This window comes from Urocampus carinirostris, chromosome 7, assembly GCF_059441175.1.
Source record: "Urocampus carinirostris isolate Australia breed hairy pipefish chromosome 7, RoL_Ucar_1.0, whole genome shotgun sequence".
Taxonomy (NCBI): domain Eukaryota; kingdom Metazoa; phylum Chordata; class Actinopteri; order Syngnathiformes; family Syngnathidae; genus Urocampus; species Urocampus carinirostris.
This window is the reverse complement of record NC_142355.1, coordinates 29336612-29360375: the sequence shown is the minus strand read 5'-3', so window position 1 is coordinate 29360375 and position 23764 is coordinate 29336612. Positions and strand designations below refer to the sequence as shown.

At 38.8% G+C, this 23764-nt stretch overlaps 3 protein-coding genes and 1 non-coding gene across 6 annotated transcripts; 3 read left to right on the top strand and 1 right to left on the bottom strand.

Moving 5' to 3' along the window:
• Positions 1 to 654: 654 nt before the first annotated feature.
• Positions 655 to 13405, bottom strand: LOC148362902 (tripartite motif-containing protein 66-like). 2 transcript variants are annotated; one of them, XM_088340489.1, is made up of 10 exons: positions 13366 to 13405; positions 9958 to 10010; positions 9689 to 9874; positions 9509 to 9597; positions 8622 to 8766; positions 7805 to 8139; positions 6130 to 6235; positions 3352 to 3426; positions 3129 to 3281; positions 655 to 872 (listed from the first exon to the last, which is right to left on the bottom strand). In XM_088340489.1, exons 4-10 carry the CDS (start codon positions 9586 to 9588, stop codon positions 756 to 758), a joined length of 1011 nt encoding a protein of 336 aa, XP_088196615.1. In that variant the 5' UTR covers positions 9589 to 9597; positions 9689 to 9874; positions 9958 to 10010; positions 13366 to 13405; the 3' UTR covers positions 655 to 755. The 2 variants fall into 2 exon arrangements, with proteins under 2 accessions (XP_088196615.1, XP_088196616.1); XM_088340490.1 differs by having other exon boundaries at positions 6130 to 6208.
• On the top strand, positions 12029 to 15475 carry rpl27a (ribosomal protein L27a). Its single transcript, XM_088340549.1, has 5 exons — positions 12029 to 12181; positions 12678 to 12741; positions 12815 to 12890; positions 15047 to 15221; positions 15299 to 15475. Exons 1-5 carry the CDS (start codon positions 12029 to 12031, stop codon positions 15425 to 15427), a joined length of 597 nt encoding a protein of 198 aa, XP_088196675.1. The 3' UTR covers positions 15428 to 15475.
• A 709-nt stretch (positions 15476 to 16184) lies between these two features.
• On the top strand, positions 16185 to 21850 carry akip1 (A-kinase interacting protein 1). 2 transcript variants are annotated; one of them, XM_088339351.1, is made up of 6 exons: positions 16185 to 16331; positions 17758 to 17929; positions 18018 to 18092; positions 18162 to 18272; positions 21470 to 21509; positions 21638 to 21850. In XM_088339351.1, the coding sequence occupies exons 2-6, from the start codon at positions 17768 to 17770 to the stop codon at positions 21742 to 21744; spliced, it is 495 nt and encodes a 164-aa protein (XP_088195477.1). In that variant the 5' UTR covers positions 16185 to 16331; positions 17758 to 17767; the 3' UTR covers positions 21745 to 21850. The 2 variants fall into 2 exon arrangements, with proteins under 2 accessions (XP_088195477.1, XP_088195478.1); XM_088339352.1 differs by lacking the exon at positions 16185 to 16331 and adding an exon at positions 16347 to 16685.
• trnal-uag (transfer RNA leucine (anticodon UAG)) lies at positions 20651 to 20732 on the top strand. The gene has a single exon. It is a non-coding gene; the product is annotated as a tRNA-Leu (tRNA).
• Positions 21851 to 23764: the final 1914 nt, after the last annotated feature.

Genomic DNA, 23764 nt, shown 5'->3' with positions numbered 1-23764 from the left:
TCGGTCTTGAGAGTATTGGGACACATCCCATTTTCACTTGAACGCGCAAAACCGAGTGACTAGGGCAAATAGCGAGTGAAAGTGAGAAGAATGGGACGCAGCCTTATTAGTGTTACTCAAAGTTCGAATCTTTATTTGTCATGATTACTCATTGCACTCACCTGTGCCCGCTCGTTTGGAGCCAGCTGCTGCTAGATGCCTGTCCCCTCCTATTTATACCCAGTACTCCAGTCACTCCTTGTCAGTCCGTAAGGGAACCTCTGCATATGCAAGGCAAGCACTTTGACTCTGGCTCTCGTCTTCATTCGTATCCAACTCGTCTGTTCTTGATTTCCGTTTGTCTCCGGTTATTGATCAGTTTTTGACCACAGACCACGGCTAAAGACCCGTTTTGTTCATTTGACCACTCTCCGATCTCCCGCTCCGGCAAATCCACTTCCGCATTCCTATCACGCTCCGATCCCGTGAGCTGCTTACTCCCCCTGTCAGCGAGCACCGGATCGCTGGTGTTTGTGTCCTCGATATCCCAATAAACTTTTGAGTGAAACGTTATGCGTTTGGGTCTACCATTTGTTCTGGTTCTGACATTATTTTATTTTCATTTCACAAAACTTGAAAGAACAATATTTCTCATCATTGTTTCCAATTTCCAAAACTGTTGATTTTATCGATAAAAAAAAAAAAAAAAATCTTCCTAACTCCGGGAGCTTGTATCTCCCTCCCTCGTCCCCTTGGCGCCTCCACCGCAGGCGAACTCACTCCATCCTGTCCCGGTTGGTTGACAGAATGGTCCTGTCTGGGAAAATCTCCTTCAGTTTGCTCAGGAAAAACAGCTCCAGGTTCCGCCCGGCCCGGGCCACCTCCGAGTCGGGCTGCAGGGAGGGGTCAGAGAGCCTGTTACATTTATGTGACTTCAACATCAAACCGCTAATGAGGCCCTGATTAGTTGACTTTTAAAGCACTGGCGCTCAGGGACTCTAATGAGAGCTGATATGTTTCCTGAAAGTCCTTTCTGTTTTTACAAAAACTTGTACGACTTTAATTAGAAACTGCTATAAGTTATGAGGTCAACTACATACTGTCTAATGAGTTTTGATGCTGTAGAGCAGTGGTTCTTGACTGGGGTGTGTTTTAACTCTGAGGGGGGGCTTGAGGACACTACTTGAGGTTTTTTCAGTATACATTGAAATGTATTATTAACGCAGAATCATAGCACTTCCTTCACCTCTACCTTAAACACACAAAAAAACAAATAATTCTTGCCGACAGGCAATTCATTTTGCTCAATTTTTGTTTCGTTTTTTAATTGCAGTATGTTTTCAATTGATTTTAACTCATTAACTGACATTGATGTTTACAGCAGTCATTGCCTGTGGATCAGTCAATGCCCCAAACCTCTCTGGCTGTCATTGGCAGTGAATGAGATTTATGAATAATATAAGAAAAATAATCCTTAACGTTTGGAGAAATTATCATATACTGTATTTTTCGGACTATAAAGCAAACCCAAATAGGCCCAAGATTCAAAAGTGCACCTTATAATCCGGTGACCCTTTATAGAACCGGAGATACGGATTTTTTTTTGTGAAATGTGTGATTGAATGATTTTTTTTGTCTCTTTGCTTAAGAGTTTGATGCACCTTATATATAAAAAAACAAAATATATTTTACATGGCGGTATTTTTGATAGTGTGCCTTATAATCAAGTACACCTTATAGTCTAGAAAATAAGGTAATCATTGATCCGATTTTGGGCAGCAAGGCAGCGTGGTGAGTAGCGCGTGTGCGGTACAGTTCTGAGGTCATGGGATCAAATATTCCTGTGTGGAGTTTGCATGTTCACTTGCAAGAGTTTCCTCCGGGCACTCCGGTTTCCTCCCACATTCCAAAAACATGCATGTCAGGTTAATTGGTCACTCGGTGTGAATGAGCGAATGAGTTGTGTGTGTGTTTAAACCGCCGCTCCCCTTTCTGCATTCACCCCCGACTCTAGTCAACCAGCTTAAGCCCTGTCACACGAAAGGTAAGACCAATTTCATTTTTCTTTCACATGTACATTTGTTTTAAATGTTATCTTGTCATGTATAGGTATGTTGTTGTGAGTATGTATTTTACTCACAAGTGGACTTTTGCACTATGTATGAACAAAAGTTTTTTAACATTAGCTAATTAGCATGGATTTAGATCCTTCACCATGAGGCAATTTTACTTTGCCAACCCCATTTCAGAGTGAAATAATGGCTGGGATGGGCTCCAGCGCCCCCGCGACCCGACTGAGGATAAGCAGTGCAGATAATGGATGGATGAATTGTTCCAATTTTACAAAAAGTTTAAAAATTGTAATTGTTATGTTGAAAACCCTTTTCTCTATTGTTTTCTGCCTCAGAAGAGAGAAAAATCACTATTATCCCACCAAAAATGACCTTTGGCGACATTTACCCATAAAAAAATGATGTTGTTAAAAAGGTTAAAATTACTTTAGAAATAACAAAAATGATAAAAATAATAATATAACAGGTTTTCTGTAAGCCTTTTACTTCAACCAGTTATCTTTTTTTCTTTTCGGGTTTGAAAAGATAAAATAAAAGTAGAGAAAATAATTCAGCAACAAAAAACAAATAAAAGATTATGGCAGATCGTTAATAATTGAATGAATGAATGAATGAATGAATGAAAACTTTATATCTAATTTATTTTTTGTAATGTAATCCTTAATTAGCAACATTATCTAGTGCCGTAGATAGAGGAGAATATTGCTCCTTTAACTATTTATTTTTTGAATAATAAGAAAAAAAACATGTTTCGTCTACCACATAAGAAAAACAATACTGAGTATTATCTGCTATCTAGAGAATATACAAAATATTTCAAAACAAAAGAAATCCCTTTTACAATCTGAAAATCGTTTATTATTTTTTCGTTGTTTTTGTATTCTTTTGTTTGTTTCTTTTTGCCGTGTAGAATTATAAGTGAAGCACTCGTTTGGTGGGACCTTAGCTGAAGAAAAAAAATAGTGAATCAATGGTAAATCGGAAAAAGTTTAAGAAACACTTCAACACGTAAAGTATATGATGTGAAAATTCTTTCCCATCCAACCCAATAATTCATCATTGCCAACTCAGACTCACGTAATTAAAAGTGGCGCAGTTCTTGAGCATGAGCAGAACGTCGTGGACAAAAAGTTCTGGCATGAAGTAGTGCAAAGTGTTGCGCTGGTCCAATTTCCTGCGGATCAGCGACAGGTCCATGGGCCTCTTGATGACCTGGTAGTAGTTCCTGGCCTGAAGCACATCCAAAAAGACCTCTTCAACGTCAGGAGAAAATGCCTTGGCAGCGTTTAGGCTTACCCACCAGGCGACTGACGGGCTCGTGGAAAGGAGTGCTTAGCGGGTGGATGTACATCAGTAATGTCAACTTCTCGCATCTCTGTGGGAAGGAAAAGTTCGATTTGCACTCCTAAAAGGTGAAAAAGGAAGCTACAGAGTGTATTCGGAGTATCAAAGTGGAATACAAAACTATAAAATGTTGCTGTTGTTGTTGTATACATAAAGATAGAGAAATCTTACAGAGAGTCATCAACACAACCCAGAAAATCATTGGCTGGACATTGCGGGCTCGCAATACTGCAGCAGAGCCATTACAGACGCTCCCCTACTTAAGACCATTCGACTTAACAGTCGATATAAACATTTTTTCGGGATGTCGAAAAAAGTCCGGACATTGCTGCAAGTTAGATTTTGTATTGTGTGCACCTTTTTTCAGGTACAGGACAGTACTGTAGTGCTCCTTTTCGTCGCGTGTGGTGGCACTGTGAGAGGTCACCCAGCATCCACCCGGAAGTAAAAAAATATGCTTCCTCTTCCTAGTTCGTGTGTAAACATACTGTATTGACTCTGTACGGCGCAAAGAACTTTGACGTTTTCATTGTTTAATATCTCGTGCATCCATTCAATATGGTTGGTGTAAAGTATAAAGAAGAGGCAAGCCGTTTCTTTTGAAATGAAAGTGGAAGAAGAAAGCTTGATGCGGTTGAGAAAATGGTCGGAATGCTTTTTTTCAGCCACTTTTGACCACGGAGGAGGACCTCTTGACGTGCATCTTCCAAAAGTAAGTTAAACTCCACTTTTTTTTATCTCTTATATAGCATATTATTTTTATGAAATATTTATTTTTTTGTACAAAACAAAAACGGTTACTTATACAAGCCTTAAAATGTACTTATACGAACCTTAAATATACAAAATATAGCACTAAAGCAACTTACGAACAAATTCAACTTACGAACGATTGTCCAGAACCTTGTTCGTAAGTAGGGCAGCGTCTGTACTAAGGAGCCCTCCCACCACCCCTTTGACCTGCTGCCCCCTGGCAGACACTAAAGAGAAGGGCTATTTGTCTCAGAATCATCTTCTTCCACAGAGCAAGTACACATGTCTGTGGAAATAATAATAATAATTATATATATATATATATATATATATATATATATATATATATATATATATATATATATATATATATATTTATTTATCTTGCGCATCAAATGGTAAATTGACTGCATTTGTATAGCACACTGAAGACCTTCAAAGCGCTTCACAATGTACTTCACACTTAAACCATGTACACACGCACGTGCACATTTGCACTACATATATTGTATTTGCCTGTTTATTCGCATATAATGTTTTATCTTATTTTTCTCTTTTAAGTCCTTTATTATATTTTTGCTTATAATTCAAATACTTTTTCAGTATTGTTTTTTTATTTTATAAAAACAAAGGAAATTAATTGAATTTTGAGTTTAGCTCACATGACCTATCTTGAATGCAATCATTTTCATTTATTAAAATAAGTTAAATATTTACTCCAAATAATCTGTATTAAATGAAAATGTTTCTTTGCTCAAAAAAGGTTGGCAAACACTCAGCTAGCCTGCCGTACATACATTGCGCTAGTGATTATGCTGTCCGTGTCACGGTTGCCATGGCCCCCAATTGGCCCTGCCCATGTGACGCCAGCTGCGGCTCGTTGACAGATTGGCTTTCCGTTTATTTAGGATCAGTGCTCTCACTCTTCCTTTGTCAGTCCGTCAACGAACCTCTGTCCCGCAAGACGTGGGTTTCAACTCGGTCCTGTTTCCTGTTGGTATTTCCTGTCCGGTATTGTTCCCGTTTATTTTGTCCTGTTTATTATTGGTTTCCAGTTTCGTTTCCGTCTAGTTTGTCCTGTTTAATTTCGATATCCTGTTTTGATATCAATCCTGTCTGTCCTATTATTTAATATCGGTTTCAAGTTTTGTTCCCGTCTAGTTTGTCCTGTTTATTTTTGATATCCTGTTTTGATATCAATCCTGTCTGTCCCGTCCTGTCCGGTATCGACCCCATCTGTCCGATATCTACTCTGGCAATTGGTATCGATCTCGTCGGCCTCTGGCTTCCTATCATTCTACGCCAGACTGCTGCCTAACGTGGATGACTCCCTGTGTCCCGTAAAATAAAAGGCTTGTGTGAGAAATGTCACGCATTTGGGTCCTGATCCTGTTCCGGTTCATGACAGTCCTCAAGTACAATGTTACAATATTATGTTGTACTGTAATGCGTTATTTCATTCTAAGATATTTTACCGAATTGAGCATAAAAATTAACATTAAGATATGAGATTAAAAGATATTATGTGTAACACAATACATTGGGCTAAGTTAATTTGTTGCATGACGCGCTAATGCATTACCCGCATTGTATTATAAGTTAACCATTGCTATGTTTATACATCAAGTGTGAGATGTGCATCCTGTTTATTCATGCTGTCATATATTACAGTAACAATGAAATATTATACGTTTTACCAACCTGTATTTTGAGACACTATACTACAATTTGATCAACTGTTTACTCAAAAATGTTGGGAAATATAATTGAATTGAAGAACCACATCTGAAACAATTTCAATTCAAGAGTACAATGTGTAATTCCTGTTGATATCATTTTACATAGTGTGATCATGGTATTGTACAGTACCTTATGCTATTTTACTCAATAATATATTGATACTGCATACTTAAATGCATTGGAATGAGTAGGATATCAATACTTTAAGATGTAATCTATTACACTACTGTGCAATGATCACCCTTTGGTCACGGTGTGACATAGCATAAGGAGTGTCCATCCCCTCGTGGCAAACGTTCTCAGCTGGGTCTGGGTCCGTCCTGCACAATGTACACGCCCAGTCACCCCTAAAGAACAGCATAGCTTCATTTTAGAACAACGTAAGCATTTTATTACGACAATTTGACAGATTTAGCTCATTCTCGACTCAGTATATTAGTAAAGCAGGGATCACCACCCTTTTGGAAGCAGTGAGCTACATTTTTAAACAGTTTAGCTCAAAAAGCTACCAGTTTGATATGGGTTTCTAAAATTATAACATCATGTTATTACTATGTTGTTACTGTGTTGTTATAAAGTTTCTACCTGGTTGTAATTACTATAAGGAGAGTTAAAATGGGTTAGAAGTAAAATTTCCTTGAAAAACCCATCATTGGTGATCTATTTTTAGAACCAATCCACAGGCTACCCAGGTGTTCTTTGGAGGATATCTGGTGCCCACCGGCGCCACGTAGGTGACTCCTGTGCTACATGTTAGTGTTGTGGATTAACGTCAAAAATAAATAAACAAATAAAAGAGGGGGACTAGTGCATGGTTTGAAATGTTCAAGTAAATGTTGAAGTGCCAGAGATTTTTAAGCAAAGCGTTAACAATAAAAGTTAAATCATTTAAATACAGCAGGCTGACGCGCCAGCAACTAAAAGTACAATTCGGGTCATTGTGTCCGCGTATATGATTTTGTATACTTTACCTTTACTCTGTGTTATTTTTTAAATTTCATTTTTTGGTTGTTTTTGTTTGTCTGTGTGGGAGATTAACTCCCAAGGGGTGGATTGTTGTGGATTAACTTCAAGTCGGCTTGATAGAACACATTTGGATGTTATGAAACAATGTTGATCCAGGAAATACCATGGTGCTGACTGAGCCAAGTCTGGGCGGGAAAAACACTGTCGGGTTAGAGAAAAAAACCTTACGTAACCACGAGGGCACAGTATAAAAAGCTGACCGTCTCTGAGACGGGCTTGAACGTGGATGAATGTTGTTGAATAAACAACGTTCCCTTTTTGTCATTTCTCGGCTCTGTTTATATTTTCGGGCGATGCCCAACGACGTCCTCTCCAAAATTAGCATAACATCCATTTGGATTCTGTCAATTAAAACAATATTTAATCATTCCCATTAGTCATCTAAAATGTTCTTGCCCTGTTCCTCGGAATACCTCACTAGCCAGCAGACCAGTTAAAAAAATAGCTCACCATTGATAGATAATTGTGAGTTTTTTTTAAGAAATCTGATTTGTAACTAGCATGACAACCAATTCTTCCCAAATTATTTTTGAAATTAGCTTAATATTTATATGAAAATAACTGCCCCTATACAAGGCATGTGTTTTAGTCGTTGACTGAGCCTATTCTAACTATTATTTTAGCAATAGAAACATAGTGATAACAGTTATAACATGATAAGTTGTTATTTCAGAAACACAGTTACCAAAAAAAAAATCAGTAGCAAAAAAATTATTGTTCAGGTTCAAAAAGGTTGGTGACCCAGGGGATCTACCCTATCAAATGTTTAAAGTCTGTTTACCCCTTTTTTAAAGTAGCATCCAACTTTGGTTGCTATGCTGTATGTGCTAGCATAGTAACTACTATGTTGTAATTTTACCAGTTATTACAAATAGTAGTGGAGCACACACGTGGGGAAGCCAAGCAGCGAAGGAAGGTGACAGGCCAAGTGGTAAACTTTAGGACAAAGGTCACAGCACAGCAGATCTCCTCCATTTAGACACACGGCACAGAAATCTTCGTTCTCCATTTTCTGGCTTTCGTTTTGGACCGGTTCTTCATTTGGAGGTGATTCCATGGACTTTTGGGGATCTGATCCCAACACCATTATCATCTCCTGGTCAGGATCCAAGTAGAAGGTATCTGGGTAAGCCTTTCCGGACTGAATCAAGATGTACGGTGGTTTAGGTTTTGGAGAGCCGTTAGGATAAACTGCTTCTAGCTTGGTAATATTTGTGTTGTCATCCTGTCAGAGATCAGACAGTAGTGAAGTCAACATTTGTTTAACCCAACTAGTGCCCCACCTTGATTTTTTGGTTCCTCATGTTCTCAAATGAATTTAGTTCAGGGATCACCAACATAGTGCCCGTGAGCTCCAGGTAGCCCCCTAAGAAAAGCGGAGTAGCTTGCTGACGTTTTTGAAGATAGCACTTCAGTGTTTGATTTCTCATTGGCTTGATGTTTTGTTGGTTGACTAAGCCTGTTTAACTCTAGCTTCTAATAAGTGCAACCTGGTAATAACAGAATAGCTACAAGTAAGAACATAAAGTTGCTATTTTAGAAATAAATATCAAACTGATATTTTTTGGAAACCATTAGCAAAAAAGTAGCTTTCAGATTTAAATAGGTGGGTGACCCCTGACTTATATTTACTTCATTCTGAGAAAGGAAGCAACGCATAAAAAATCGATTCCTGATCCAATATTCTTTATTTTTTTATTTTCGCACCCGCCAAGGAAGATCCAAGCATTCTTCTGAGAGCTCAGCTCGGTTTTGGAACGGCGGTTGAACCAAGGACACCAGGTTCAGACGTTCCAGTCTCACGACAGCTTCGCCTGAATTTTTCAGAATTTTCTCATCTTCTGGTCTAATCCTGAGAAAGCAAAATTACAGTAAAACCTTGTTGTTTTGTAGGGATTACGTTTCAAAAACAACCCAGAACAGGGCTGTTGTAAACCATCTTTTTCTTCTTCCTTTTGATTCCTGGTAGCGAGAAAGTAGGTTCTCTGTCAAGATTTGCACATTGCCCTCACCTGTGCCCGCTCGTTTCGCTCCACCTGCGGTTCGTTTCCTGATTGGTTACCCTCCTATTTAAACTCAACACTCCCATTAACTCCTTGTCAGTCCGTCAGCGAACCTCCGCACATGCAAGGCAAGCACTTTTTGACACTGGCTCCCGACGGTCCCGGCCTATCCTGTATCCTATTCCTGATCGTCTCCGGCTGCCCGACTTGTTTCTGTCCACCAACCACGCTCAATCTCCCGTCCCGGCTGCTTGACTCGTTTCCACCCTCCAACCACGCTCCGATCTCGTGGGCTTCCTGATTCTACTCCCCAGCGATCACTGAATCGCTGGCGTTTGTTAAGACTCATATTATAAATGAATTAATGAATATAGGTAGTGACACATTTCATTATTACAGTACAACAAACCCACTTTCAGACTCAAAGAGGTCCAATACCTTCCTTAATAACAGTAGCTTAAAGAAACAGAAGTTCGAGACAATGACTTCCACCTACGTTTCTTTATAATCGTAGTTCTAGTAAATGTTGACTGCATTACATCATTGACCACTAGACAGCACTGAATATTTCATAAAATTCCATAGTTTTACCTTATTTTGCTTAATAAAGTATTTGCAAAATGTTGCTTTCCACTAGAGGGATACGTTCCGTTTTTGCGCTTTCTTTCCATAGTGGTAATCTGTCAAAAAAGCAAAATGACATTTGTATGAAATAAATTTATAACAATGTATTTTTTAATAAACGCACATTCCCCGCCAAAAACAACTTACCTTGTTATAACGGAGACAAACTGCCGACTTTTCTTTCCAGATTAGAAGAGAGGTGACACCGAGAGATACAGTGTTGTCTTAAGAAGTGTCGTGAGGGAGGAATCCAGACGGATTTGATTGGACTAAATCTGAAATTCCCATAAGTAAGTCTCTTGCTAATGATGTCTCCTTGTTCTCCAGGGCGTTCTATGCTCACAAACAACAAGCAGACTGAGTGCACGTTTACAGTTTCGAACCTTGATGGACTTTTCCAATAACCTGTTGGTTACCTCTTATGTAAAACATCAGTCCAGCCATTATATAGCATGCTTGCACTGTATCACTGTAAATGTATAAGTAATATTGTTAGTGTTATTTTTTTCTATTATTGGTGGGGGTTTTTTCAGGACAAGGACAAATGGTAGACCCAAACGCCTAAAATTTTACTCAAAAGTTTATTGGGATATTGGAGGCAACATGCGCCAGCGATCCGGTGCTCACTGGACGGAGGAAGCAAGCAGCTCACGGGATCGGAGCATGATCGGAATGCGGGAGTGGATTTCCAGGGCTGGGAGATCGGAGCGTGGTCAAATGGGCAAAACGGGTCAATAGCCGGAGCGGGAGATCAGAGCGTGGCCAGTGGTCAAAAACGGGTCGTTAGCTGGAACAGGAGATCAGAGCGTTGTCGGTGGTCAAAAACGGGTTGTTAGCCGGAGTGGTAGATCAGAGCGTGGTCTGTGGTCAAAAATGGTTCGTTAGCCGGAGCAGGAGATCAGAGCGTTGTCCGTGGTTAAAAAGAGGTCGGTAGCCGGAGCGGGAGATGAGAGCGTGGTCAAATGGACAAAACGCGTCGATAGCCGGAGACAAACGGAAAATCAGGAACAGACGAGTAAGATAAGGATGAAGACAGGACTGACGGGAGCCAGAGTCACTTGCCTTGCGTATGCAGAGGTTCACTGACGGACTGACAAGAATTGACTGGAACACTGGGTATAAATAGGAGGGGAATCAGCAGCAGCTGGTGCCAAACGAGCGGGCACAGGTGAGTGCATTGAGTAACATGACAGTTTTTTTTGTATATTTAGAAGCTTTTTATGGTGTGTGATTTAAAAAGCATGACAGGAATGGAAATACAAAGAAAACCTGGGTATTTTGGTTGATTATTATCGTTATTTGTATATTTTTGAAAAGTTTTTAAGATGCATGGTTTAAAATACATGACAATTAAAACATTCTCATCTCATTAGCTGCACCGCTTATCCTCATCAGGTTCGCAGGGTGCTGGAGCCCATCGCAGCAATCATCGGGCAGTAGGCAGGGGACACCCTGAACTGGTTGCCTGCCAATCGCAGGGCACACGGGGACAGACAACTCACTCGCTCAGTCACACCTAGGGACAATTTGGTCCGGCCAATTCACCTGAAATGCATGTCTTTGGAATGTGGGAGGAAACCGGAGTGCCCGGACGAAACCCACGCAAGCACGGGGAGAACATACAAACTCCGCACAGTAAGGCCGGGAGCTGGATTTGAACCCACGCAGGAGGTTCCACGACCTCAGAACTGTGCCGCACACGCGCTAACAACTGCGCCGCCGTGCTGCCTCAATTAAAACATTAATGTTATTAAATATAAGAAATACGTGTCTTTTTTAGTTTATTATCATCATTTTTCATATTTTTATTCAGACTATTGTTATCATCAACATGTTGTAATCATTATTGGAGGTTTTTTTTTGTATTTTTAGAATATTTTCAGTGTGTGCGGTTAAAAAAACCATGACAGGAAAATAGGTCAACCAAGACATTTATTCATGTTACTAAATATTAATTCATATCTTTTTTAGTTTAGGATTAAGATAATGAAAATATTTATTAATATTATTTTTGTATTATGTAGTATTATTATTATTGGAGGTTATTTTGTGTTTTTAAGGGTGCATGATTGAAAAAAAGTGACAGGAAAATACATAATGGGTTAATTAAAACAATAATGTTACCAAATGAATGAATATATTTTGTATTATTAATGTTTATTGATAGTATTGCCAGTATTATATTATTTTTTATTTTTAGGGATTTCTTTGTGTATTACTGAGGTTTTATAATTTAAAGAATCACGGCAAAATACGCCACCAGTCAATTATATATACATGTAAATAACTATTAAAAAAAACACTGCAAAATCTAAAAGAATAATTGTCCACCAAATATGTATGTCGACAATGTATTGTAATAACAAATTTTAGGGACGTTGGTATGGAGGACGCTCTTATGAAAATTGACTTAGATTTTTTTTTTTCTTTTTGAATTTACAACAAAACCCCGATATCATTTCTTTACAATTCTGTAAAGCTTTTCGAATGATTATTGTCATCCGGCCACCCGAGGTCGCTGCCAATTATTTGTCGCTCTGTTCCAAACCTCGCGTAAAACCGCGTGATTTGCGAATCCTATTCCTCTTTCGATCACCCTCCAAAGATGGTAGGCAACATCCTGCTAATCGTTGTGCTCTGGTAGCCACGCAAATCTATGTCCATCCACCTTTTAAAATATTAACTGGCACTATCATATAGATTAAAATAACATAATAATGATATCTTCAAAGCTAAGGCTGAATATTATCAGGAATTATTGATCATTTGACCAGTGGTTTGTTGGTTCTCAGTGAACCGTTTTCGGCCTTTTCTGGCCGAATGTGTCAAATGAACCCATGTTTTTTTGTATTATCGGGTTTATCTTTTATGGGTATTATAAAGTAAACCGAAGTCAAAGCTGAATTGTAGGAGGGAAATCATTTTCACTCTCACGTATAATGGTACTGGTGTTAGCACTTAGCCACCTAGCATGCTGGATCTTGCATGATCCAAAACAAGTGATGATTATTATCCGAATACCTCAGTAGTGACATTCGGAATTCAAATTTGGTTATGCTATCTATGTCTCCTGTGACAGCAATAAACTTCTCTTTTGATCGTGTTCATGTTAACTGATGATCATCTTTTCTCACAGCCGACTAAAAAGTCCAAGACCAGGAAGCTCCGTGGGCATGTGAGCCACGGACACGGTCGTGTTGGTAAGTTCATCTATTAATCTCTATTGTTTACTTTTCGTATCGACAAGAGATAATTTGTTGTGTTCATCTACAGGAAAACATAGAAAGCATCCCGGAGGTCGTGGAAATGCTGGTGGCATGCATCACCATAGGATTAACTTCGACAAATAGTAAGTTCTGTATGACTTGAGTTGAGGTTTATTTTAGTTTGGAGCGGCCATTGTGAATGGTTATATTTTTGTTTTGTCTTTTATCCAGGTGCAAAGCTAGGTTACAATAGCTTGTGATTAGACATAGTGCAGTTACAGTAATAATCAAACTTAACTCTTACGGTGTATAACTGTTTTTCTTGTTTAGACATCCAAATAAGACTTATGTCGAACTGTTTGTATGGTGTAAGACAATGCTTGTTTTACCACATTAATCTCAGACTCATTTCTCAAAGATGTGACCTGCACATGCAGTAGTATTCTGCTTGTATTTTGGTGTGTGAAAACAATGATGCAGCTTTTGTGATCAAAAGTTATTTGGGATAGATGGTGTCTGCCTGACAGTGCAGCTCATGTCTGTGGAATAAGAATTATCTTAATTGTCATTTATTACAATATAGTGTACAGCAAGATTAGACAAGACACTATAGCAGACCTGGGCACTCCGGTCCTGGAGGGCCATACGTCCTGCCAGATTTTGAAGTTTGCTCTTCTTTAACTCAGGTGATACAAATTATAACCTCGTTAGCAAGCTAGCAAGTGCTCGTTAACGATACTGGTGATTGGAATCACCTGTATTGGATCAGAGAAACCTCAAAAATCATGCAGAACATACGGCCCTCCAGGACCGGAGTGCCCAGGTCTGCACTATAGGGATAAATGTGTATTAGAACACCAAGTGTAAAATGAAATCTGGATAGTACAGAGATTTGTTTTAATGTCGGACAATTCAGTCCTTGCGAGCTGCATGTTTTGGTTGTTTCTCTTGTCTAAATGGGTATTGCAAATTATAAGCTCATTTACAAGCTGTTTGGTAGCTTGACAGCAATCCGGGTGATTGAAATCTTCTGTATTGGAGCAAAGAAACTCAAACAACATGCTGGACATGCGGCTCTCGAGGCCTGGGTTGGGAGCCCCAGGTCTAGCGATTGTGCCTTAATGGAATACAATTATGATTACCCCAAAAAACTTCCTTGATTAGATACTATTTTTTTTAATAGTAGCTGCTGACCTTTCAATTAAATAAATGAAAGTTCTTTAACGCTAAATAATGTATTTAATACAACAAAGTCATGGAAAACCCTCAGTTTTTTTTTTTCAATATTTGATACAATAAGAAACAAAAAAATTTATATATATATATATATATATATATATATATATATATATTAATCTTCGTGCCCAGGCATACACCACCTCGTGTTAGCGAGTCCACCTCTCCGATTCCCGCAGCCGGGAATCGGAGAGGAGGTTAACTCCAGTAGCTACCGGCTGCTCCAGGTAGCTCCATGTTAGCGTCCGGGATGCTAGACGTGAGCCACGTTTCCGTAAAACACAGAAAACTGCACTTCCTGCGCGCTTTTTCACCAGCACAGCCAGTTCCTCGGAATTATTTGGTCTAGTTCGCATTTGCCATGATTACGGATGGTACAGAAGACTTTTAACGCCGCTTAGCCTTAGCTGCGGCACTGCATCCACGATAGGGCCCCCTCATCGCGCCGGTGTTATGCCGAGAAATGCATCCCTGCCGAGATTGGCATCCCCTAGCTACTATAACCACTTTTACTTAGTTTTATCTCACTTTTATATCACTTTTCGGGAATGTAATGGCGAACATAAAACCTAAACCACTTTGTCTTGCATTGTTCAAGATAACCATACTCATTATGGCAGAACCGTAGTACTTGGCATGAATGTGATGTTCAGCTAAGATTTCCGTGCTACACTCCTCTGCAGGCATGTGGTTCTAAAAACATTCAGACAGAACAAACACCCATTTCTTTGTGTTCCAACTTGGATTACTCAATGTTAGTAGCATTGCAGTTGGGGACAACGCTTCAAAGTGCTAACTTTCAAGAGACCAAAATCGTTCATATTCTCTCATTTAAGTTGAGATTGTTTGGGATTTTAGGCAAATAAATATAAATAATAATATAAAGGTTAGATTTTGTGGTTTTTTTCCATTTTATTTTGTGTTTTTCGAATGTAAATTCCATCATCTGTATGAAACAAAAAGTTGTACCCTTGTAATCTTGTTTGGTGTCCTATTTGATTAAAGGGAAAGTCAAGGATCTTTGTTGAAATGTCGTGCTCATCCAAATCCTGTATTCCCACAGTCACCCTGGCTACTTTGGTAAAGTTGGTATGAGACATTACCACCTAAAGAGAAACACCACCTACTGCCCAACCATCAATTTGGACAAGCTGTGGACGCTGGTGAAAGAGGAGACTATTGTCAATTTCAGCAAAAAGCCAGATGGGCCTGCACCCATCATCAACACCGTGAAACACGTGAGTGCCCCCTCGCACCCCCTGTCAAGTTTCGACGGCAATCAGATCTTAAAAGGTTTTTCCTTTTTCATCTTCAGGGTTACTATAAAGTTTTGGGCAAAGGCAAGCTTCCAAAAAAGCCCGTCATTGTCAAGGCCAAGTTCTTCAGCCGACGGGCTGAGGAGAAGATCAAGTCCATTGGGGGAGCTTGTGTTCTGATGGCGTAAATGCTTCATCTGCGTTTTGGGGAAAGAATAAACTGTTTAAACACACAAGTGACTGTGTGACCTGTTTCAATCTCCTATTATGTATTTTTCGATCGTGGAGTTCTTTCTCTTGAAATGGTGAACAGTGTATTATTTTACACCCCGTAGTGGTAAAAAAAACAAACAATGAGCGAAATGAATTGTATCATACAACGGTGCAATTTTAGTTCTAGTGAGTTGAGAAATTGTATTTGATATAACATGAGCCTCACCAAGAGGGCCAGACATTTTTGGTTCTCTTTGCAAAGGGTAAATCTTCCTACACAGTCTCATTTGTATTCTTGAGCTTTTTAGAAATGGTTTTCGACTAGAGTAACTTCTAGTGGTCAATTAATGCGCACTGTACTTAAAGCATTTAAAAACGTATAGGTTTTGAATGACATTACAGTAAGTCTTGTAAAGGTTCCCCAAAAATTGAGTGTTTTAAATTTTGTTTTGGATTTCAATCGGATACTAGGCAAAATTGTTGCTACTTCCAGCTGTTGCCTTGTCTTTATGATAATAGATTTTTAAAATACTATTTCAGGTACAACTAAAATATTTTATCTTTATGAAGGTTTGAATTAGAAAGGACTAATTAAATTATGGTTCCATAAACTGCAATAGCTGTCTACCCTTGTGCTTATTATGATATGCTGTATCCTGTTCTTCGGAAAAATATTCTATTTAGGCATCATTCGAGTCAACGAGAGACATAGTAACCCAATCCAATATGGCCGACGTCCTGACGTACAGTTGCTGGCACTCGCTGTGTTTTCACTTCCGGAAGGCGTATCTTAAAAAGGAGGGATTTTCTACCTTCCTCTGCTCTTTTTTTGTGTGTGTGTAAATTGTAATTTCTAAGGCTTAAGGTGACGAGTCAAAGGCGAGTATTCTCTGCACCAATACTTTGACACATGTCGACGTTTCAAAATCGCCCAAACGTGTCTCCGTTTCGCTAATTGCAGAATCTCACGCGAGATTTCCCGACGACGCTCTAAAAGTGACGCTAAAATGACAATTGGCTTATTATTCAACTTCTTATGAAGTCCTTAACATGTAGCTGGAGGTCAATTTTGTTGTCACATGTGAGGAAAAAACTTTTAAGATGTTTATGTTGAGAAAATGGTGCGGCCTACTAACACTAAGAGCTAACTTTAAAACAACTGAACCCAGACTATCCAGCTGCATGAACTTGGTCATTTTGAGAGTCGACACTTTATTTTTTTTATATTATCTGGTAAGTAAAGCATGAGAAGACATTCTAATATTGTAAGAGAATTCTACACGTACTGTTTATTTGTATAGGGCTGTCCAGAAAATATAAATATCGTGATCAAATGGTTTTCGATAATACAAGAAAAAGTAATCTCATCCATTCTGGATTTATCACAAAATAACTGAAATTTAGCACAAAAAAAATATATGTTTTAATATTGCTGATTATGGCGAACTCGCAAGTATCCCATCTCAAAATATTAGAATGTCAAATCAAAATCCTTAATCACAAGAATTCCCAAAAAGATGCACAGATTATGACACCATCCCCTGATCTAAAACCTAAACGAGGGCTAGGAAAAACTCAAAAACCTTAACCTGTGTTTCAAGATTAACTATATATATATATATATATATATATATATATATATATTAGAAAACTAGCATGCACTTAAAATAAGCAAAAAATATCAGTCAGTGAATTTTTTTTTACCATAGTCCAACTATTTTGTCATTTCTAAAAATTAAAATCGGCAAATTCATGTGCAATCTTTTTACCTTCTTTCATATAAATTATTGCAGTGCAACCTTAGACAGCTTCCTATAACAAAAAGGGTTATTAAATATACAGTTCTACCCCATGAACAAATCATTAGAAATATAAAAAGAGAATGATAAAATTAAACTGCTGCAACCTACCAGTAAGGATAAATGGTTGTTACTTGGCTGGTCACCGGAAGAAAGCATCGGTATTGAGCAATGGCATGCTTTTTTGCAAGGATAACATTGGTCAATCTCCTACGCACACACTACACAGAGCATCATAGCACACCATTGTGCCCCGGCACACTGGTTGAAAAACACTGGCTTATAACATTACATGGTAATTGAAGTTGCTTTGTTTTTACTGGTCATTCTGTTTTTTCGAGAGAAAAAAGTGAATCTATTCTACTATCTCTGCTTTAAACTGCACAATCCTTTAATTTGATCTATTTGAGAAGTGGATTTTTTTTCTTGATTTGGGTCACGGTTCATGTTATAGATGATTGGGTTGGTCCTGAAGTCGGAATAGTTGAGCTTTCACTGCTTTACAGTTTTTTTCTCATGGCGACATTGGTCGGACTGGAGTATTCTCTGCGCCAATCTACACGTAGAGGACTGGAAGTTCTGGAGCGAGCCTCCAGGCGCAGAGTAGACTGGGACACCTTGCAGCTTAAGGTCAATAAACCTGTGTCGGTGGAAGACAGGGTGGCGGAATACCACATAGTGAGTGGCTTTAAGAACAAAAAGCATCCATTCATGTAAAAATTGGGAATAATTTAAGAAGTTAAATGTGTTTTTTTTTTTATTCTAGAAAGCTAAAGTGGAGATTCATGAAGCATTTTCCTCTGTCCTGGACTTGATGGCGGGGACACACATTCAATGCAAAGTGTGTGACATGATCATCCCCAAACTCTGTCGCGGTTTTTGAGGTTATTCTTTTGTATTTCTGTTTTAGAAGTTCTACGACACTGTGGGATATGCTTTTGGTTCCAATATTGAGAAGAGACACCCGCCTCGGTACCATAAGTGCACATGGGTTACCCCCTCGTCTCAAACTGGCCAAAATGTAAGTGCAAATATTCATACGCAGTTCATTTTTGAGGGATTCAAACGAAGGAATTTGTTTTAATTAATTTGATTGACCCCCACCCCACCGCACTCCAATTGCATCATAATTACAGTAGACCCTTGCGATACGACATTATTTCATTCTAATGTGGGGTTGGCAAAGTAAAATTGCCTTATAGCAAAGGATCTAAACCTATGCTAATTAGCTAATGTTAAAAAGTTTATTTCATACATAGTTCAAAAGTCCACTTGTGAGTAATATACCTACATATGATTAGATAACATTAAAAATAAATGTACATGTGAAGGAAAATAGAAATTGGTCTTACCTTTAATGTGACAGGACTTAAGCTGGTTGACTAAAGTAGCGGGTGAATGCAGAAAGGGTAGGAAGCAGTTTAAAATTAAAACAGATTTTAAACCTTACACAGAGGAGGACGGTCAAACCACTAGAAGATTATCTTGTGCTTTAACAGCCTCCATCAATCCATTATCTGCACTGCTTATCGTCAGTAGGGTCATGGGGGTGCCGGAGCCCATCCCAGCCATTTTCGGGCACTTGGCAGGGGACACCGTGAACTGGTTGCCAGCCCGTCGCAGGGCACACAGAGACAGACAACTCACTCGCTCATTCACACCAAGGGGACAATTGGAACCGGACAATTAATCTGACATGCATGTTTTTGGAATGTGTGAGGAAACCAGAGTGCCCGGAGAAAACCTACGCAAGATCGGGAAGAACATACAAACTATGCACAGGAAGGCTGTTAACTGTATTTGATCCCATGACCTCAGAACTGTACCACGGACGCGCACTATCCACTCAGCCGGCCTGCCACCGCTTTGATCGCCTCCTTAAATTTAAAAGTTGTCCCGGTTGTAGACTGGATATGGCCATGCAATTTTGCAAATGTTGTGATTCGTGTGCCCTCTTTGTAGTTCTTCATAATTGCAGGCTTCGTTTCCATGTTTTTTTTTTTTTTTTTTTTTACTTCTCCCTTTAGCATCACTGCAAGCTACAGGACTTTCGTATCTCCAATACGCAAATTATTTTACAAAGTACACAAAATTCTAAACTGAAAAATAGAACTGCATTGTGGGAGGTAGTTCAGCCGATGGCTTTTCTGTATTTTTATGATTATGCAACGCAAACCAATAGCGGACCAGCATTTTATGACATGGATAGATAGCTGATAGGCATACTAGGGATCTAACACTTCAAAGAGAAACACTGCAAAGTTATATTTTTATAATACAATACTTATTTTGTTGTTGATGTCATATAATGAGGAAAATGCTGTATACCGGAGGTGAAGGCCCATTTTATACCACAACTTAAGTGAAAATATCATACGGTGAGGTTGCTGTATTCTGGGATCTACTGTATGTTTCAATGTTGTTTTACCCTCATGTCTTTTCACAAACACCGGAAATGATCTCTATTTTAATAAAGAGATTAGTCATCAGAGATTTTAAATATACCTTTCGAAGCATTTTACCTCCAAGGATGTCCAAACTAAGGCCCGTGGGAGATTATATGTACTGAAATGTGTACTTCAAATCATTGCTTGTAATAAAATGTGTTATGTCAGGTTGATGTAAGAGACTCTTTTTGAGTCACAAACAAACTTATTAATTAAACAAAAGCAAGCACAAGGCTACCGCACTCTTGGATTACCATGAAAAAAATCCCACGGACTGAAGCTTGAGCGCCTTTATTATTCCGCTACAAGGATCCGGATTGGAGGATAAAATATATCACACGCACGCAAGAAGCATTCTGATTGGACAATTTTTTCGGTTACATGGTGTGATATACACTGCTGGCCACTAAAGGGTATTCTAATCTAATAAACATGGAAAGAAGAGAGTACACTCTTCCACTAAGGAGCAAGTTAACATAACAATATTTATCGAAGGCTGTACCTTCTTTTAGCGTATCACAGACTTCCTTTTTATCTAACAGTTCCCAGGAGCAGAACGATTCATGTGATAGGCTTTAGCAAGAGGAGTTTTGGACCCCATAGTAGTTAATTGTTTGATAATAGATAGGAGTAGCCTGAGAAGCTGCTAGTGGCCTCTCAAGTTTTAGCTTTTTAATTAGAGGCACATTTTTGGTCATTCTTTTGACCTTGGAGGCGCTTGCCTCTGAGGTCATGCCATGTTTGTTTGTATAGCTCTTAATCACAAGGAGTCTCAAAGAGCTGTACAGACCACAGAATATTGGAACAGTATTGTTGAATATGTCATCTCATTCCCTTGCACCTTCAATCTTAATCGTGTGAATTGAATTGAATTGAAGTTTAATTCTGTTTAATACATATTCAGGTAGTCACAAAGATGCCAAGTCTGAATATAGTTGACATATGCATATGAGGTAACGTGGCCAAGCGGTCCAAGGCGCTGGAATTAGGCTCCAGTCTCTCCGGAGGCGTGGGTTCGAATCCCACCGCTGCCAGAGATATTTATGATGAATATGTCAGAATTATTTCACTACTGAAATCTAGTATAGTAGGTTTGTGGAAAAGCCTTATGAAATTCTGTAGCCTTTCATGTACTCTTATTGTTGAATTGGGGTATATTTAAAATCCATGTAATCAAACTAAAATGCAAAAAATAATAGAAGACAGTGCTTCCTCCAAAATTTTAGAACTGACTCAAAATCGTAAAACCACACACTTATTGAGTATACTATGAAAATACAAACGTAAAAAGATATAAGAGTAAAAAAGTAAGAGTATAAAAAGTATATAAAGGTATTAGAGTATAAAATATACGGTAGTATAAAAGGCATATTTAGACTATAATTTCCCTTACAGTTTCATACACTTTAAAAAAAAGATGTATACTCAAAAATGCATCTGAACTTTTCACATTTTCTAAAAAGTTACTTTTTTATAATTTTTTAAACATTTTAAACTGACCTAATTAAAATATATTTGGGTTTGTTTTAAATAGATACAGTACATTTAGATATTTTTCAATTTTTCTTTATGTGGCCCAAAAGAAACATTTTGGAGATGTGGAGATTACTTATTTCAATAGTTTTCTATGTTTTTTTTTTAGGGTTTTATTTTTGCATTTATGGAAAGTTTACGATGCAGGAAAGCAAAAAACTTGCCGATTGTGACATGATGACATCATTCATTTTTGCTTACTCACTGTACCTTTTTTAAAATGATTATTATTTGACAGAACTCCAACTCGTTTGGGAGAGACTGCCACACAGCCAATGGTAAGGGACCTCTCTTGAAACAAATTGTTTCATCTTTGGAGAATAAGCTATTAAAGCTCATTGTATCCTAAAATGAAGGACCTCGTTGGGTAATTATTAGTTTTCCCGCCCCCACCCCTGGTTTTTAGGCCCAGATTCAAGGTGCACCGGCGGACGACTTCGACGTTTTCGGATCGTGGACCCTCAGCCCCAATCGTCCCAGTCCACGGCTTCGAACCAAGATGTTAACCCTTGATCCTGGGGATTTGGTCAGAATCTCCTATTTTTTTGTACCCAAAAGTTTTTTTTTTCTTATCAATGTCCAATGCACAAATAGAACATTTTATTTGACTTAGAGTGAAGAGTTTTTATTTTTTTCTAATACACAATAAATACCATTTTCATTCGCTACATTCAAGTATCACATCTGGGTTTCGTACAAAGCAGCATCCTCAATACAAGTAACTTATAATAAATCTTCGATAAAATCGTTCTAACATAGAAAAGTTACTTCACGACTCTGATATCCATGCTTAAACTCTATCACGCGTATGTTAATCCGGTGCAGTCGTATATTTACTTAACCACAAGATGGCGTACATTACACGGGGATAAAACGTTTTTCTAAACCAGGGGTCTCAAACTTAATTGAGTCGGGGAGTGCTGAAGCTAGGGTTCGGGTGAGATTGGGCCAAATGGAGTTTTCCACAAAAACAGCGCTGATAAAAAACATTACGCTGTTTTTAAAAGGAAAGTGTTTTGCATTTATTCACTAGATGCCAGACATGGGACCAAGTCACACATGTGCAAGTCTCAAGTAAGTCTCAAGTCTTCACCTTCAAGTCCCAAGTAAGTCCCAAGTATTTTTTTCTTGGGCAAGTCAAGTCACAAGTCAAGTCCCGAGTCTTAGATTTCCAAGTCCAAGTCAAGTCACAAGTCATAAAAACAGCGACTCGAGTCGACTCGAGTCCAAGTCACTAAGTCTCAAGTCCCCATGTCTGCTAGATGCCGCTGTAATGTGTAGTGCAAGCAAAAATGAGTCCAAGGAAGACTAAAAGGGAGCAAGCTGTTATGCTGAGCGAGCTGGCCGGAAAATAAACATACAGTATGCCCTCGGTTATCGCGGTTAATGGGGACCAAAACCACCCGCGAAAAGTGAAAATCCGCGAATTAGCGATGCCCCTTCAAAAATGCTTTTAAAAAAAACAAAACATTTTTTTTTTTAATTATTTTTTTAAATTATTATTATTTTTGGGACCTGCGAAGCTCTGAACCCGCGAACGTGGAACCACAAAGTAGCGACGCCCCTTCAAAAATGCTTAAAAAAATAGCTTTTTTTAAAATTATAATATCAATTTCCACTGCTACGCAGATGACGCTCAACTATATCTTCCGTTGGAGGAGTCTGCCACACTAAATTGTGGAAATTTGGAGGCCTGCCTCACTGAGATAAAATAATGGCTGTCACTCAATTTCTTGCGTCTTAACTCTGAAAAGACCGAAATGTTAGTTATTGGTCCATCTAAATGCCGCGACTTATTCTCTAAAACTGCTGTGAACATTGACAAATGTCACATCACACAGAGTGACTCACTTAAAAATGTAGGTGTCATATTTGACCACGATCTGTCCTTTCAAACACATGTGAAGAAAAATACTAGAACCGCTTTCTTCCATCTTTGCAACATTGCTAAAATTCGTCCTGTACTGTCTCAGTCGGATGCGGGGATTATTATTCACGCATTTGTTACCTCCCGTCTCAATTACTGTAATGCACTACTCTCTGGTCTCCCAAAGTCTAGAATCAAGTCTCTTCAGCTGGTAGAAAATGCCGCAGCGAGGCTTTTAACTAGGACAAAAAAGTCCGATCACATCACCCCAATTTTGGCTAACCTGCATTGACTCCCTGTTAGCCTAAGATGTGATTTCAAGGTTCTCTTAGTATTATACAAAATCATACATGGACTTTCCCCCTTATATCTTTCAGATCTGATTTCCCCTTATGTTCCGGTCCGAAACCTTCGTTCTGAGAGCGCCGGTCTTCTGTTGATCCCAAGAGCCAAGAAGTGTTCTGCTGGTTCGAGAGCGTTCTCCATCCGGGCACCGGTGCTGTGGAATGCTCTTCCCCCTGAGATCCGTTCTGGAACCTTAGTGGAAATGTTTAAATCTAAGCTTAAAACACACTTCTACTCTATAGCATATGAATAACCTATACTTTTCTTGGACAATATCTCTGTATTATTTGTGATTGCAACATCCTTTGCTGTCTGGTAATC

Excerpts from the sequence above, each read along its gene's own strand:
- akip1 (XM_088339351.1), top strand. The coding sequence starts at position 17,768 with ATGGCGACATTGGTCGGACTGGAGTATTCTCTGCGCCAATCTACACGT. Across the intron at positions 18,273-21,469 it reads CGTCTCAAACTGGCCAAAAT|AACTCCAACTCGTTTGGGAG; the intron begins GTAAGTGCAAAT and ends ATTATTTGACAG. Across the intron at positions 21,510-21,637 it reads AGACTGCCACACAGCCAATG|GCCCAGATTCAAGGTGCACC; the intron begins GTAAGGGACCTC and ends CCTGGTTTTTAG.
- rpl27a (XM_088340549.1), top strand. The coding sequence starts at position 12,029 with ATGATTATTGTCATCCGGCCACCCGAGGTCGCTGCCAATTATTTGTCG. Across the intron at positions 12,742-12,814 it reads CCACGGACACGGTCGTGTTG|GAAAACATAGAAAGCATCCC; the intron begins GTAAGTTCATCT and ends GTTCATCTACAG. Across the intron at positions 12,891-15,046 it reads AGGATTAACTTCGACAAATA|TCACCCTGGCTACTTTGGTA; the intron begins GTAAGTTCTGTA and ends GTATTCCCACAG.
- LOC148362902 (XM_088340489.1), bottom strand. The coding sequence starts at position 9,588 with ATGGAAAGAAAGCGCAAAAACGGAACGTATCCCTCTAGTGGAAAGCAA. Across the intron at positions 6,236-7,804 it reads TCGCTGCTTGGCTTCCCCAC|GGGTGACTGGGCGTGTACAT; the intron begins GTGTGTGCTCCA and ends GCTGTTCTTTAG. Across the intron at positions 873-3,128 it reads ACTGCGCCACTTTTAATTAC|CCCGACTCGGAGGTGGCCCG; the intron begins GTGAGTCTGAGT and ends CCCTCCCTGCAG.